This window comes from Mobula hypostoma, chromosome 17, assembly GCF_963921235.1.
Source record: "Mobula hypostoma chromosome 17, sMobHyp1.1, whole genome shotgun sequence".
Lineage (NCBI taxonomy): Eukaryota > Metazoa > Chordata > Chondrichthyes > Myliobatiformes > Myliobatidae > Mobula > Mobula hypostoma.
In genome coordinates this window covers 40,272,751-40,290,018 of record NC_086113.1, presented here as the reverse complement: position 1 = coordinate 40,290,018, position 17,268 = coordinate 40,272,751, and the positions used below count along the sequence as shown (strand labels likewise).

Here is a 17,268-nt window from a genome sequence, read left to right as displayed (position 1 = left end):
GAAACTTCACCCGGCCCTGCTCCGTCTCAGGCCCGAGCCTGCTTCCCTCCGCCCACACCCCGGTGCGCAGGCGCACAACGGCCAGCGCAGCGCGTGACGGCGCGCGGGTTGGGCCGCTCGCTCGGTTGGTGGGTGGCTGGCTGGCGGAAGTGTCTGTCTGTGCTGGACCTGCGGCGCGAGCGGAGCTTCTCGTCCGGGATCGAGTTCGTGGCAGCGCGTGATGGCTTATCAGTACCGTCCGCCGCACCAGAACAACGGCGTCTGCGACCAGGGCTTCCTTTGGAACATCTTCCAGCGGTACGGCAACCGGCCCACCCCCCGGGGCGGCGGCGGCGGGGCAGCGGAGAGAAAGAGATGGGGGAAGAGGGGGACTGGGGGTAACAGGGGTGGCGGGAATGAATGGGATAGTAGGAGTGATAGGGCGGTGAGAGGAGGTGGGTATGTTAGGGAGTAAGTGGGAAAACGGGATGGAGGGGGGAAGAGGGTCGCAGGGGATGGAAAAGCACGGAAGGGGGGAAAGTAGGAGCGGCAGTTGCTGGGGGCAGCACACGCAAGATGCTGGAGCATTGGGCAGAAGGGTGGGCACAGTGGATCTGAAGATGCATGATGAGGTCTTATTCACAAATACGGCTGTTTACTTGTGTGTATCTGAGTTTGAGTTATTTTTATGTAACAGCACTTTACTGTGTTGTACATCTAGAGAATGTAGGTGGGTGAGTGGAATAGAAAACGATGGATTGAAGGAGTGAGAGTAGTAATAACGAGTGCCACGAGTCAGCATATGTTTAGAGTTGGTTGAAATGATATCAGATTTCTGTTTGAATTAGGTTTGATTTTAATGTATTCTGGTAGCTAAGAAGTTGTTGTATGTTAGTGTAACTACTCCCCAGTCAGCTGTTAAAAGTTACAAGCTAGAGGCCATTCAGTCCGTTCCAGGTTTGGAGGGCAAGTAAACTGCAAATCTAAAATAAAGTTAAGAAATGCTCATTGTAAGCCAGTGTATATGGAGAGAGAGTTAGGAAATGTTTCAGGAAGGTGATCATTCACTTGTTCTAATCAGTTACAAATCACTTTTGCTTACTGTTTATATAGAATTACATTCAATACCCACGAGGATCCAGTCTGTGACTTCTACTCCTTGTGACTTGATGAGGAAGTGGACGGGTGGGTTACTGAGTTTGCAGATGACATATAGGTTGCTGATGCTGTGGATAGTGTGCAGTTTGTTGTAGGTTACAGAGGGAATTAGTCAGGATGCAGAACTGAGCAAAGAAATGATAAGATGGAGTTCAATCTGGAAAAGTGTCAAGCAATACACTTTGGAAGATCGAACTTGAAGGCAGAGTACAGGGTTAATAGCAGGATTCTTAGCATTTTTGAGGAACAGGGATCTTGTGTGGCAAAGTTGATGGGGTGGATAGGGCCTATGATCTGTTGATCTTCATTAGTCAGATTGAGTTCAAGAGCCGGGAGGTAGTGGTGCAGCTCTATAAAACTGTGGTCAGACCACACTTAAGAGTATTGTATTCAGTTCTGGTTCCTCATTATGGGAAGGATGTGGAAGATTTTGAGAGAACACAGGGAAGATCTACCAGGATGCTGCCTGAATTAGAGAATATGTTTTATGAGGAAGATTAAGCGAGCTGGAGCTTTTCTCTTGGGAATGAAGGATGATAGACGTGTATAAGATTATGAGAGATATAGACAGAGTGGGTGGGTGATGCCTTTCCCCAAGGGTGGCAATGGCCACTACCAGAGGACATTCCTTTAGTAGAGGAAAGATTAGGAGGGATGTCAGGGGTAGGTTTTTTCTACAGTGGTATGTGCTTAGAATGCAATGCTGAGAGTCGTGGTTGAGGCTGCTGCAATAGGGACATTTAAAAGGCTCATTAGACAGACACAGGGATGTCAGAAAATGGAGAGTTCTAGGAGGTGGGTTAGATTGACCATGGAGCTGGTTTATATAGGTCGACACAATATAGTATGGGCCTATGGGCCCATACTATTCAATGGTACAACTCACTCGGTACAACAATATGTTTTCAGCTTTTGAAACTTGGTAGAAATGGAACATAATGATCATGAAAAATTAGCTTTCCTTAACTAAGGCATGATTTTGATACTTAATGTGCAGTGGTAGATTATTTTGTGTAAAAGTAAAATGTTATGTGATGGTGTAATTTGAAAGTCGATCTAAACCAAGATAAGTGGATGGGGAACTTGCAGTTGTCATTAGTGTACAAAGGAAATTCTTTCTTCCCGCTGTTCTATGTTCATTGGGTAACAGTTTGCGGGAATTAATTCTGCCTTCAAAGTACAATGTCAAAGCTTATTTTCTACTTTACCTAGTGAGGGGCAAGTATTTTAACAGAGAAATTGAAGGGCAGCCAGCATCAGTATATCTCTTCAGGAGCTGCCAGGAAATCAGTAAAGCATTTTAAGTGTTGTTATTGCATGGTCTTCTGACAGATTAGTATTTCTATACTTCATCATCTTCAGACAACATGTGAAGCCTACTGGTGGTATGATTACAGGGAAGATTAGTAGGAGTAGAAATGGCATCCTACATTGTAAGGGAAAACATGGTTCCTTTATGGTGGAGCGAAAATTGATAAAAGTTTCAAGTAACCCAAGGGAAGGTTGGTTGATTATAGCCTTAGACTTGGGATTAAAACTCCTCAGGATCTATGTTAATGGCTAAAATTAGAAATGGAAAGTAGTATCAATGGTTTCATTATATGTGGTTCTGAACTTGATAAAGGTGTAAAGAGTTGGAGTTGGGTGGACTACTGGCTGCAAGAAGGCATATTTAAATTTACGAATATCATGGAAAATATGAGCTTGAGTGGGATGGAAAAGTTTGAGAATGCTTACTTCAGAAAAATATTTTCAGACTTTGCTCACTATAGTGTAGTGTTTTTCAGACTTTGAAGGCTTTTGTTTGCCATTTGTACATTTTAACTAATTTTGCCTCTAGTTTGGATCCCAAAATGTTTGCATTGTTTTTTTTGGCTGTAATAGGATTTTTTCATGCAGTATATCTGATATTAATTGCTGTAGATTTTCAGCTTCTTTTGCTTTAATTAGCAGTTGTACATTTTCAGTATATGATTTTTGTTCAGTGTGTGGGTTGTATTGTTTGGAGTTACCAAGCAACATTATTTGTTAGGATTAACTTTTAGGTTGCACATTTTCAGTTCATCACTGGTGTGTTAGGAGTTGTCCTTAGTGCAAAATTGTGGGTAGTTAAATGTGTAGATATTGAAAATGGTTTCATTTTGAATAAACTGGAATGAGTGTCATATTGATTTGTTTAATTATGAATCCTTACTTTTACTCCAGCAAGTGGAGGTTTACTTTTGCTGGAAACTGATAGAATAGCAGGTACAAAATCATTGATAAATAAACATTTTTCACTAGACTTCCTCTTCAAGAGCTGTTGGGAAAACATTGAGGTGATGTTATTGTGTTGTATTCTGACAGATTAGATTGTTATCATTTTTCCCATCAAGGTGTATAACCTTGCGTTTTTTTGTGCATATGCTCGCAGCTGCCATGTTCTTGCCCATTCATTTAACCTGCCTTTATCCTCCTGAAGCCTCTTCACATCTCACGCTGCCACCCAGCTTGAACTCTTTAGCAAATATTAATGTATTTCACTTGACTTTCGTGCAAATCATGTAGACTTTGAACAATTGTAGCCCCAACCCTAATTAATGCTGCAGCACCTTGCTATACTTCCTCAATCTGAAAATACTGATTTGTATCCATTACCTAGTGTTCAATTGATATTATTCCCACTCCATGTGCTCTAATTTTGTTTGGTGACCTCATGTGGCACTTTCCCCTGGGTCCACCCCATTCTTTCCCTTTTGCCTGTGCTCTACTCTCCTATCAGATTCCTTCTTCAGCCCTTGACCTTTCCCACCTATCTGGCTTCACCTTTCACCTCTAGCTAGCCTCATTCCCCTCCCCCTACCTTTTTATTCTGGCATCTTCCCCCTTCCTTCTCAGTGCTGAAGAAGGGTCTCGGCCTGAAACATTGACTATTTATTCATTTCCATACATAGATTCTGCCTACCCTGCTGAGTTCCTCCAGCATCTTGTGTGTGTTACTCCTTGTGGTATTTTATTGGAGGCCTGAGAGTCTGAATATGCTACTTCCTCTGGTTTCCCAATCATCTCTGCTAGATACACCCTAAAGATGATGATTGAGAATTTTTGTTCATGTATCTATGCTGACTACCCAGTCCTTTTATAACCATATAACAATTACAGCACCAAAACAGGCCATCTCGGCCCTTCTAGTCCGTGCCAAACTCTTACTCTAACCTAGTCCCACCGACCTGCACTCGGCCCATAACCCTCCATTCCTTTCCTGTCCATATACCTATCCAATTTAACTTTAAACGACAACATCGAACCTGCCTCAACCACTTCTGCTGGAAGCTCATTCCACACAGCTACCCATCTGAGTAAAGAAGTTCCCCCTCATGTTACCCCTAAACTTTTGCCCTTTAACTCTCAACTCATGTCCTCTTGTTTGAATCTCCCCCACTCTGAATGGAAAAAGCCTATCCAAGTCAACTCTCTCTATTCCCCTCATAATTTTAAATACCTCTATCAAGTCCCCCCTCAACCTTCTATGTTCCAAAGAATAAAGACCCAACTTGTTCAACCTTTCCCTGTAACTTAGGTGATGAAACCCAGGTAACATTCTGGTAAATCTTCTCTGTACTCTTTCTATTTTGTTGACATGTTTCCTATAATTCGGTGACCAAAACTGTACACAATACTCCAAATTTGGCCTCAGCGATGCCTTGTACAATTTCAACATTACATCCCAACTCCTATACTCAATGCTCTGATTTATAAAGGCCAGCATACCAAAAGCTTTCTTCACCACCCTAGCCACATGAGATTCCACCTTCAGGGAACTATGCACCATTATTCCTAGATCACTCTGTTCTACTGCATTCTTCAATGCCTTACCATTTACCATGTATGTCCTATTTTGATTAGTCCTACCAAAATGTAACACCTCACATTTATCAGCATTAAACTCCATCTGCCATCTTTTAGCCCACTCTTCTAACTGGCCTAGATCTCTCTGCAAGCTTTGAAAACCTGCTTCATTATCCACAACACCACCTATCTTAGTATCTGCATACTTACTCATCCAATTTACCACACCATCATCCAGATCATTAATGTATATGACAAATAACATTGGACCCAGTACAGATCCCTGAGGCACACCACTAGTCACCGGCCTCCAATCTGACACACAGTTATCCACCATTACTCTCTGGCATCACCCATCCAGCCACTGCTAAATCCATTTCACTACTTCAATATTAATACCTAACGATTGAATCTTCTTAACCAACCTTCCGTGCGGGACCTTGTCAAAGACCTTACTGAAGTCTATATAGACAATATCCACTGCTTTACCCTTGTCAAGATTCCTAGTAACCACTTCAAAAAATTCAATAAGATTTGTCAAACATGGCCTTCCACACACAAATCCATGTTGACTGTTCCTAATCAGACCCTGTCTATCCAGATAATTATATATACCATCTCTAAGAATACTTTCCATCAATTTACCCACCACTGACATCAAACTCACAGGCCGATAATTGCTGGGTTTACTCTTAGACCCCTTTTTAAACAATGGAACAACATGAGCAATACGCCAATCCTCCGGCACCATCCCCATTTCTAATGACATTTGAAATATTTCTGTCAGAGCCTCTGCTATTTCCACACTAACTTCCCTCAAGGTCTCGGGGAATATCCCGACAGGACCCGGAGACTTATCCACTTTTATATTTCTTAAAAGCTCCAGCTCTTCTTTAATTATCATAGTTTCCATAACTTCCATACCTGTTTCCCTTGTCTTACACAATTCAATATCTTCCGGTGATGCCTACACCGAAGAAGTTTAGATCCTCTCTTCGACGGGAGTTCAGTGAAACCATCTCTCACTGCTCCCCATCTGTAATTTCTTCGGCTCTTCAACTTTTCGACCACACTTTGACTCAAACTCGCTATCACAGCCATATATCCTTTCTTGGAACATGCCTCCGTCGCCAACTTACTCCAGTTGGCTTTAGGATTCGTTTCCAAGCCTCTCAATTTGGACCTTCTGAGGATCCCAGGTACTCACATTTTATTGACTCTGCCTCTCGCCGCTTCTCCCGTCAAGCTCTGAAGGCGACGCTCTCCGCCATGAGGAGGTACTTGGTGTCCCTATCCCAGACCCTTCCACACCTTCGGGACACTTTCTTCGCCGTCTGTAATGGTCCTACCCGTTATTTCATCCTCCGTCAGATTCACGCCTGCAATCGCCATTTTTTTGACTTTGTCATGTTTGGCAAAGATCGCAAGATCCTACATCTATGGACTCCAGAGCCTGCCGGCCCCGACGCTAGCAGGCATGAACTTTCAATTGCGGCCCCTGCCATTGATCTCGGCGGCTCCAACACCTCAGGACATATTCAAAACCCGGACTCCAGCAACGACCATGGACACATTCGAAGTGATTGCGCAACCACCAACTGCGACTCCAGCCTCGAACTCCAGGCTGGGTCTTTATGTGCTGCTGTTGTGACTCCCGTCTCCCCTTCCCCCACCACCACTCCGCAGCCCCGTCTTCCTCAGATCCCACCGTCAACTCCTGGGCCCTCAGAGGCTCCATCTTCCTCTCACCCCAACCCTCCCCTCTCCACTGACACCCCCAGCCTCCCCCCTCCCCCCTCCCCCCTCTGATCCCAGCTCTCAAGATTCCAGCCTTGAACTCCAGGCCGGGTCTTTATGTGCTGCTGTTGTGATTCCCGTCTCCCCTTCCCCCACCACCACTCCGCAGCCCCGTCTTCCTCAGATCCCACCATCAACTCCTGGGCCCTCAGAGGCTCCATCTTCCTCTCACCCCAAACCTCCCCTCTCCACTGACACCCCCAGCCTCCCCCCTCCCCCCTCTGATCCCAGCTCTCATCCGTGCCGGTTCTTTACCATCCCCTCCGACCTTCAACTGTCGGAGGCAGAACGCTCTGTTCTCAGTAAGGGCCTCACGTTTGTCCCCCTTCGCCCACACCTCAGCGAGTTCCGTGTTCGCCATGATGCGGAACTTTTCTTCCGCCGTCTCCGTCTCCGAGCCTACTTCTTCGGCAAGGACTCTTCCACCCCCACCGATGACCCCTTCTCCCGTCTTCAACCCTCCTCTTCTTCATGGACACCCCGCTCTGGTCTTCTGCCTGCTCTGGATCTCTTTATCGCTAACTGCTGACGGGACATCAATCGTCTCGACTTCACCGCACCTCGTCCCCATTCCAACCTCACTCCTTCAGAACGCTCTGCTCTCCACTCCCTCCGCACTAATCCTAACCTTATTATTAAACCCGCCGATAAGGGGGGTGCTGTTGTAGTCTGGCGTACTGACCTCTACCTTGCCGAGGCACAGCGACAACTTGCAGATACCTCCTCTTATTTACCCCTCGATCGTGACCCCACTAAGGAGCACCAGGCCATTGTCTCCCACACAATCACCGACTTTATCCACTCAGGGGATCTCCCATCCACTGCTACCAACCTTATAATTCCCACACCTCGCACTTCCCGTTTCTACCACCTACCCAAGATCCACAAACCTGCCTGTCCTGGCCGACCTATTGTCTCAGCTTGCTCCTGCCCCACCGAACTCGTTTCTGCATACCTCGACACTGTTTTATCACCCCTTGTTCAATCCCTTCCGACCTATGTTCGTGACACTTCTCACGCTCTTAAACTTTTCGATGATTTTAAGTTCCCTGGCCCCCACCGCTTTATTTTCACCATGGATGTCCAGTCCTTATATACTTCCATCCCCCATCAGGAAGGTCTCAAAGCTCTACGCTTCTTTTTGGATTCCAGACCTAATCAGTTCCCCTCTACCACCACTCTGCTCCGTCTAGCGGAATTAGTCCTTAACCTTAATAATTTCTCCTTTGGCTCCTCCCACTTCCTCCAAGCTAAAGGTGTAGCTATGGGCACCCGTATGGGTCCTAGCTATGCCTGCCTTTTTGTTGGGTTTGTGGAACAATCTATGTTCCGTGCCTATTCTGGTATCTGTCCCCCACTTTTCCTTCGCTACATCGACGACTGCATTGGCGCTGCTTCCTGCACGCATGCAGAACTCGTTGACTTTATTAACTTTGCCTCCAACTTTCACCCTGCCCTCAAGTTTACCTGGTCCATTTCCGACACCTGCCTCCCCTTTCTAGATCTTTCTGTCTCTGTCTCTGGAGACAGCTTATCCACTGATGTCTACTAAGAGCCTACTGACTCTCACAGCTATCTGGACTATTCCTCTTCTCACCCTGTCTCTTGCAAAAACGCCATCCCCTTCTCGCAATTCCTCCGTCTCCGCCGCATCTGCTCTCAGGATGAGGCTTTTCATTCTAGGACGAGGGAGATGTCTTCATTTTTTAAAGAAAGGGGCTTCCCTTCCTCCACTATCAACTCTGCTCTTAAACACATCTCCCCCATTTCACGTACATCTGCTCTCACTCCATCCTCCCACCACCCCACTAGGAATAGGGTTCCCCTGGTCCTCACCTACCACCCCACCAGCCTCCGGGTCTAACATATTATTCTCCGTAACTTCCGCCACCTCCAACGGGATCCCACCACTAAGCACATCTTTCCCTCCCCCCCCGCCCTGCATTCCGCAGGGATCGCTCCCTACACAACTCCCTTGTCCATTCGTCCCCCCCATCCCTCCCCACTGATCTCCCTCCTGGCACTTATCCGTGTAAGCGGAACAAGTGCTACACATGCCCTTACACTTCCTCCCTTACCACCATTCAGGGCCCCAAACAGTCCTTCCAGGTGAGGCATCACTTCACCTGTGAGTCGACTGGGGTGATATACTGCGTCTGGTGCTCCCGATGTGGCCTTTTATATATTGGTGAGACCCGACGCAGACTGGGAGACCACTTTGCTGAACATCTACGCTCTGTCCGCCAGAGAAAGCAGGATCTCCCAGTGGCCACACATTTTAACTCCACATCCCATTCCCATTCTGACATGTCTATCCACGGCCTCCTCTACTGTAAAGATGAAGCCACACTCAGGTTGGAGGAACAACACCTTATATTCTGTCTGGGTAGCCTCCAACCTAATGGCATGAACATCGACTTCTCTAACTTCCGCTAAGGCCCCACCTCCTCCTCGTACCCCATCTGTTACCTATTTTTATGCACACATTCTTTCTCTCACTCTCCTTTTTCTCCCTCTGTCCCTCTGAATATACCTCTTGCCCATCCTCTGGGTCACCCCCCCCCTTGTCTTTCTTCCCGGACCTCCTGTCCCATGATCCTCTCGTATCCCCTTTTGCCTATCACCTGTCCAGCTCTCGGCTCTATCCCTCCCCCTCCTGTCTTCTCCTATCATTTTGCATCTCCCCCTCCCCCTCCAGCTTTCAAATCCCTTACTCACTCTTCCTTCAGTTAGTCCTGATGAAGGGTCTCGGCCTGAAACGTCGACTGCGCCTCTTCCTATAGATGCTGCTTGGCCTGCTGCGTTCACCAGCAACTTTGATGTATGTTGCTTCAATATCCTTCTCCTTAGTGAATACCAAAGGAAAGAAATTGTTCAGAATCTCCCCATCTCTTTAGGCTCCACACATAGCTGTCCACTCTGATTTTCTAAGGGACTAATTTTATCCCTCACTATCCTTTTGCTATTAATATAACAGTAGAAACCCTTGGGATTTATTTTCACCTTACTTGCCAAAGCAACCTCGTATCTTCTTTTAGCTTTTCTAATTTCTTTCTTAAGATTCTTTTTACATTCTTTATATTCCTCGAGCACCTCATTTACTCCATGCTGCCTATATTTATTGTAGATATCTCTCTTTTTCCAAACCAAGTTTCCACTATCCCTTGAAAACCATGGCTCTCTCAAACTTTTAACCTTTCCTTTCAACTTAACAGGAAGATAAAATTCTGTACTCTCAAAATTTCGCCTTTAAATGACCTCCATTTCTCTTACATTCTTCCCATAAAACAAATTGTCCCAATCCACTCCTAAATCCTTTCGCGTCTCCTCAAAGTTGGCCTTTCTCCAATCAAAAATCTCAACCCTGGGTCCAGACCTATCCTTCTCCATAATTATATTGAAACTAATAGCACTTGTGATCACTGGACCTGAAGTGCTCCCCAACACAAACCTCTGTCACCTGACCTATCTCATTCCCTAACAAGAGATCCAACACTGCCCTTTCTCTCATTGGTACCTCTATGTATTGCTGCAAAAAACTATCCTGCACACATTTTACAAACTCCAAACCATCCATCCCTTTTACAGTATGGGCTTCCCAGTCTATGTGTGGAAAATTAAAATCTCCAACAATCACAACCTCGTGCTTACTACAAATATCTGCTATCTCCTTACAAATTTGCTCCTCCAATTCTGTCTCTCCATTTGGTGGTCTATAATACATCCCCATAAGAGTTAATACACCTTTCCCATTCCTCAATTCCACCCAAATAGCTTCCCTAGACGAGCCCACTAATCTATCCTGCCAGAGCACTGCTGTAATATTTTCTCTGACAAGCAATGCAACACCTCCCCCTCTTGTCCCTCCGATTCTATCACACCTGAAGCAATGAAATCCAGGAATATTTAGTTGCCAATCACACTCCTCCTGTAACCATGTTTCACTAATAGCTACCACATCATACTTCCAGGTATCAATCCATGCTTTAAACTCATCCATCTTTCTTATAATGCTCCTAGCATTAAGATAAATACATTTAAGAAGTTTTCCACCTCTTACTCTCTGTTTATCACTAATGGTGCAAACAACTTTTCTATTTTCTTTTTCTTCCTTCTTCCCTACATCTATTCCTACACTCTGGTTCCCCTCTCCCCTCGTATCTAGTTTAAATCCACCTATCTCTCTAGCAAACCTAAATGCAGGAATATTTGTCCCCTTCCAGTTCAGGTGTGGACTGTCCCGCCGGAACAGGTCCCACATTCCTTGGAAAACTGCCCGATTATCTATAAATCTGAAGCTCTCCCTCCTGCACCATGTCTTCAGCCATGTGTTGATCTGCGCTATCTTACTATTACTAAGCCCGCTTGCACGTGGCACTGGTAGCAATCCTGAGATTGCTATCCTGGAGGTCCTGTCCTTTAACTTGGCGCCTAACTCCCTAAACTCACCTTTCAGGACTTCCTCACTCTTCCTACCCATGTCATTGGTCCCTACATGGACCACAACATCCGGCTGCTCACCCTACCTCTTGAGAATACCAAGAACTTGATCCAAGATATCGCGGACCTTGGCACCAAGGAGGCAACAGACCATATGGGATTCTCGATCTCTACTGCTCTCCTCTTTTCCCTCCTTCCCTTCTGAGTTGAGGGTCTCATCTCGGTGCCAGAGACACAACCACTGCAACTTGTCCCTGGTAGGTCGTCCCCATCAACAATATCCAAAACGATGTACTTATTATTGGTGGGAACGGCCACAGGGGTGCTCTGCTCATTCTGTCTATTCCCCTTCCCTCACCTGACAGTCACCCAGCTACCTGTCTCCTGACTCTTAGGGGTGACTATCTCCTTGTAACTCCTCTCTATTTCTACCTCTGCCTCCCGAATGATCCGAAGTTCATCCAGCTCCAGCTCCAGTTCCCTAACTTGGTTTGTCAGGAGCTGCAGCTGGATCCACCTTTCGCAGGTGTAGTTATCAAGGATGATTGTGCTCGTCCTGACTTCCCACCTCCTGCAAACGGAGCACTCAACTGCCCTAACTGCTGCCTCCATTACCTACTCCTAAGGTAATTAGATTTATTAAAGGAACTTACCCAACCTTGCCTCACTTGGAGTGAAACTCCTTCTCAGCCTCTGCTCGGGACCCAAAGCCTTCCTACTCCGTTGCCCGCTCCGTTAATCTGCTCTCCTTTTAAACACTCCTGCTGCCTCACAGTCCGACTTACATGTGCTTGCGCAGTCGTGCCCCGTTCAACTGCAGAAGAAAAAAAAAAATGCCCTGCTACAAATTTCTTACTATGTTCTAGCATTTTTTTCTGCCATAGATGTTAAAGAAGTCTTAAAGATATTGAGACATTTGGGATGAGAATTCCAGATTGGGCTATAGGATTTGAATGCATACTTGCTATAATGGTGGCATGTGTAGACTAAGGTCATTATGATGCCTGAATTAGATGAATATACCTATTTGAGGCTTAAAGGACACAAGTGGATTACTTTTTTTTGGGAGATGCAAGGCTGTGGAGGAATTTGGAAGTAATAGTGAGAAGTTTAACAGAGAAGATATATATAGATGGGGTGTTGTGTGTTAGTGTGGGCAGGAGATTTTTCGTTTCCATGCATGGATAATTAAATGAGGAAAACCAGTTAAGAGCATATTGAAATAGCCAATTGAAGTAACAAAGGCATGGATGAGAAATTCTTTGTTAACTAGAAGGATATTATATAGGAATAAATTTCCATTATGCTGCTATGGAACCATAATTTCAATGTCATCATCATCATCTGCGATGCAGCATTATTTGTGTACATAGGTGTTTTTTCTTTACTGCAGACAGCTAATATTAAGACTGACATTCTGGTGAATTTTGTTTCATTTACCAGCATTGATGCACTGATCTAGTTCAAACCAGCCCAACTGCATGAATTCTCTTTCATGCGCTCTTATATCCTCACATTCACCCACCGTCTCAGCACAGACTTTCCATGGGTTTTAAAAGACCAAGTACTTCCTCCTGTTGTTGAATCACATACTTTCGTAGTGGGAAGGAGATGTCTTGCTGAGATTCTTCCTCATTCTAATGATTTTTGTATTTCACTGGCCCAACTAGTGCTGCTGTTTTGTTTTTGCAGTATGCCATTGCTTTGTCTCAAGCTGATGGAACTGGGTGGATTTCCAGGCATTGCACTTTTCAGCTCTGCATCCATACCATGTAATTTAGTCTTGACTGGGAAGACACTGGAAACATGATTCTGTTTCTTGGGAACTTTTGGTAAAGAAATCTTCCAATTGCCCTAATACACACAGATATCACAGGAGAGGGCTCTGAAGGACTAGGTGATTGTTTCTGACGTTCCCAATAAAAAAAATGGGGGCTGAGTGTTTTTCACTTCTGAAGAGAGCATGTGCATTCCAGCTAACCAGTAAAAATGAAATTATGTAATCAGACATTGAACAATTTCTCAGTACCCAACTCCAAAATTTTAAATGGAGGCACTGCAGATGCTGGAATCTGGACGTCAGTCCCGATGAAGGGTGTCTACCTGAAATGTGGATTGTCTGTTTGCCTCTATAGATGCTGCCTGTCCCGCTGATTTCTTCCAGCAGTTTGCCTTTTGCTCTAAGTATTATTGAAACTTGCTGAGGCTGAAAATTATTTTAAATATGACAACTTGCAATAAAATTATAATTTAAAAATGTTGGGAATCCTGAACTAGTTCTGCAGCATTTTAACGATCACCATCTCCATTTCACTGAACCTATTATAGGAAAAGACATCACCACATCTATGGAAACTGTACTTTGGTCATGTTGGTGCCTTGTGCAATGTCACTCAGTTGGGCATATTTTTCTTTTCTGCAATTGTCTTAACTTTTTACATAAATAGTTGTCTTATCAGAGCAAGGCCTATCTTCAGATCCATCTCTTATTGATTCATAGCAAGGGTTTCTGTTTTTTAGCTATTTCCAGAAAGTTCAATATTCTGGTGGTACCACCCTGCTTGTATCTCGGTGGGTAGTATCTATTACCAGGCATCTGGGTAACACCGATCTGGATGGACGCACCTGGAGTAATGGAGGAGCTGTGCATCAGGAATGGGGAAGAGATGCTAGGGCAGTGCTGTAACTTCATTAGTTGCTGAAGTTTGAAGCGTGGGAGGAACAACCCTGGGAGCTGGGATTTTTGTGTGAGGGTTCAATCTCTTATCAGATGCTGAGAAAGATGGGATCTAGGGACATCATGGTGGTGAGCCATTGAGTGCTGAATAACTTTATTTCAGACCACTAGTACTCGTGCACCTGATCCGGATATCATGTTGAAAATCAAATAATTTTGAATGAGTTCAACTGAAACAAGAAATTGACTAATCAGTGCAGATTCTTAAATGAAGATGTAGTCCCTTGGTAAGCCTCAGGCTCTCTCAGCTCGCTTTCGTCTAGGGGGAGCAGCCTTCGGCCCCGCCAAACTGGGTAATCAAGTTTGGGTGGATGCTGTGTGATGTACCCCACCCCGCCAAATAACAGACAATACACCATATGCGATTAAATGATTACACTTTATAGATTTTGCTGGAGGTATGTAATTAATAGAGATAAAATACAAAAGACGCCAAACTTATCAAAGTTCAACCATTTCATGCGCAGCAGTTGGAGCTCGATTAACGGAGACTTCTTTCCACCATTCGATCCCCTCTGACCCCCTCGACCTGCCACCTGGGACCAACCACAGTGGTCGACCAGACGCTCCACACGATTCTGTCTTCGTCTCCTCTCCTCGCCGAAGACCCTGGGCCTCGGACTCCCGCTCAGGGTCGGTCCTGCCGCCCAGGGTCACAGCATCATGTCTCCTCTTTCTGTCCCCATAGTGCCTTCTGCCTCAAAACCCGCGAACAATAGCTTACAGACACACAAGACAGAATAACATCTATCCCAATTGTTTAGCAAATGAATACAATTCTCTTTCTAACCCAAACAAGCTGCTAGAGAGAGAACTTTCTCAGCATTTATTATTACAGAAAAGCCATTTTAATTATAACATAACAGAAGAAACCCCTTAAAAAGACTATTAATGTGGTATTTCCATTTGGAATGTTTGTACATACTGTAGATGTATAAGGATCTTTGGGTTAAAGGCAAAAATAGATTATTCAGAATAATTGCCAGCAGAGTTGTTTGAGTGATTTCGCTGCCGGTTAGTCCCAATCATGGGAGCTGGCCATACTGTTGGAAAGGCAAGGGTTAGTTTGCTCACAGAATATATCTTGGGTTACATCGCATGTTCTGCACATCATATCGTTTGACCATTGATCTAGGAAAGCTCACGTTCCCTGACCAATGTCGTCTGGCTGAAGAAAGAGTGTGCCATTCTTAAAAATAAATGGTAATTATGAGATGATACTACAATTTCTTACAGAAACCACTTCTAAGCTTTATTCATATCTTACATTGTGTTTTTTTCAGAGTTGATAGGGACCGAAGTGGGGTAATATCTGAAAGTGAGCTCCAGCAAGCTTTATCCAATGGTAAGTCAAGATGCAAAAACAGACTGAAGTTTGCAATTCTTTGCTGGGAAAGCATTTTTTAAAAAATGTGGCTATATGGTACTTAAAAGTGTAATTCAAGACAGGCATGTGAGATAAGTGAATTGACAAAAAAAATAGAACTATAATTGATATTTCAACAATTCTAATGAGTTAATTTTTCTCCTGTGCATAAACTTGGAGACATGAATATTTATAATTTTGTTATTTACAGCGAATCTAGTTTTAACTAGGGTTTCTTGTGTATCTTTAAACAACTAGAATTTTTTAAAGAAATTATGTTAAAATTAAAAATTGAGGGAATGAAACAATTGGAAAAACTTGCATTTGCACTTTTGATACATTCCATAGTGCTTTGCAACTAATAAATGTGTTACAAGTGGAGGTGCCTCATGTAGGCAACCAGTAATTAATTTGGTATAACAAGATTCCACAGATTAAACTGAACTAGATGTAACTTCACTTCGTCTGCAAATTTGGATAATATTTGTAAGACATGCAGAGAAGTTGTAGCCGCTCAATTCAAAATTCAGAATTTTGGTTTCATTCTCACACTGATGCTTTCATCTTTGACCTACATAATAGGTAAAGCTAGATGGAGATTTAAGAAAATGAAGAACTAACCATTTCAACCCATGAAAGTGAAAATATAAATAAAAATTATAACTTTTGGAACTTTTTTGGAAGCTTTTTTCATGAGACTAAGCTAGCAGGATATAACGTGCATTGTCTGTTGCATTGGCATGCACAGTTGGAATACTGGCAAGAATGCTAAATGGATTGAAAAGTGTCATGCTGCTACTTCAAGGGCTTCTTCCTAGTCCACCCTGGTAATATGTTATCTGATTTCTTTGCTGCACTTGCAATTGGTATGGAACTAACGAAAACAATAGGCAATTATATCTGTCCTAAAATGATGCAGTATTTTTGTACTTATTCAGGGACGTGGACACCTTTCAATCCGAAGACTATTCGATCCATCATTGGTAAGCATGTATTCATTTCATGTGATTTACTGGCTGTAAGTGGGAGTAATTCTTAAATAAAAATACTTGAGTTGTATTTCAGTTTGTTTTAAAGGTTGCAGGGAAAGATTTGCTTTAAATTCACAAAGGAAAATAAAAAGGCTTGCATAAAGGAAAGAGATGCATTAAATCCAGGAAATCAGTGGTTACGAAGGCTGATAGTTTATCAATAATTAAAGTTCTAACTTGAAAGTCCTCTGTAGAACTAATTGTTGGGATAGGAAAATGGGTGGAAAAGATTACTGTGACAGAAACTTCATTATTTGAAGATCAAATAATATTTTGTTCCATAGTATTGATGAATAATTCCTAAAGAGCAATATCAAGCTAGCCAATTAACAAACTGACCGATGTTGCCTTTATAGAGAAGGAGCATAAGAGATGTTTTTGCAATTTACTGAATTTGATTTGTGATTTTGGTAATGCTGTAAATTTATCATAATTTCTCAATGCCAGCAAGTCCTTTGATAATAGCATCTTAAAGGAAGTGGCTGACAAAATTTAGTGGATGGGTCTGTTGCAACTTAACAAAGTGTCAGAAAAATTAGAAACTGCAAATGTAATGCCTCTGTTCAAAGTAAGTGAGAGTTAGAAAGCAGGAAAGTGGGTTCTTATCTGAATCTGAATTAGGAGTCCATTATTGAGGAAGAAATGGTAGGACATTGAGAAAATCATAATGCAGCCAAGCAGAATCATCAAGGATTATGTAAGAGTACTTGTCAAATTTGCTAGCGTTCTTTATGGATATTGTAAATAGTGCAGATCGAAGAAAACCAATTTATAGAAGGCATATGATATCATCACGTGATTACCGAACAATGAGAGTACATAGGATGGGAGAACATATTGACATGGATGGAAATTGCCTAACTAACAGAACATTGTCATAGAGTAATAAAGGAAACTGGCCCTTTAGCCAGTCAATGGCTAAATCCATCCCA

The 17,268-nt window shown here is 43.6% G+C and overlaps 1 protein-coding gene across 1 annotated transcript in view; it reads left to right on the top strand.

Moving 5' to 3' along the window:
- The first annotated feature begins 86 nt into the window (after positions 1 to 86).
- The window catches only part of pdcd6 (programmed cell death 6), a 33,472-nt gene continuing 16,290 nt past the window's right edge, over positions 87 to 17,268 (top strand). The window contains exons 1-3 of the mRNA XM_063069762.1: positions 87 to 297; positions 15,223 to 15,284; positions 16,244 to 16,288. Of these exons, the coding sequence (XP_062925832.1) occupies positions 221 to 297; positions 15,223 to 15,284; positions 16,244 to 16,288 (184 nt within the window). The 5' untranslated portion in view covers positions 87 to 220. The remainder of the gene's footprint in view (positions 298 to 15,222; positions 15,285 to 16,243; positions 16,289 to 17,268) is intronic.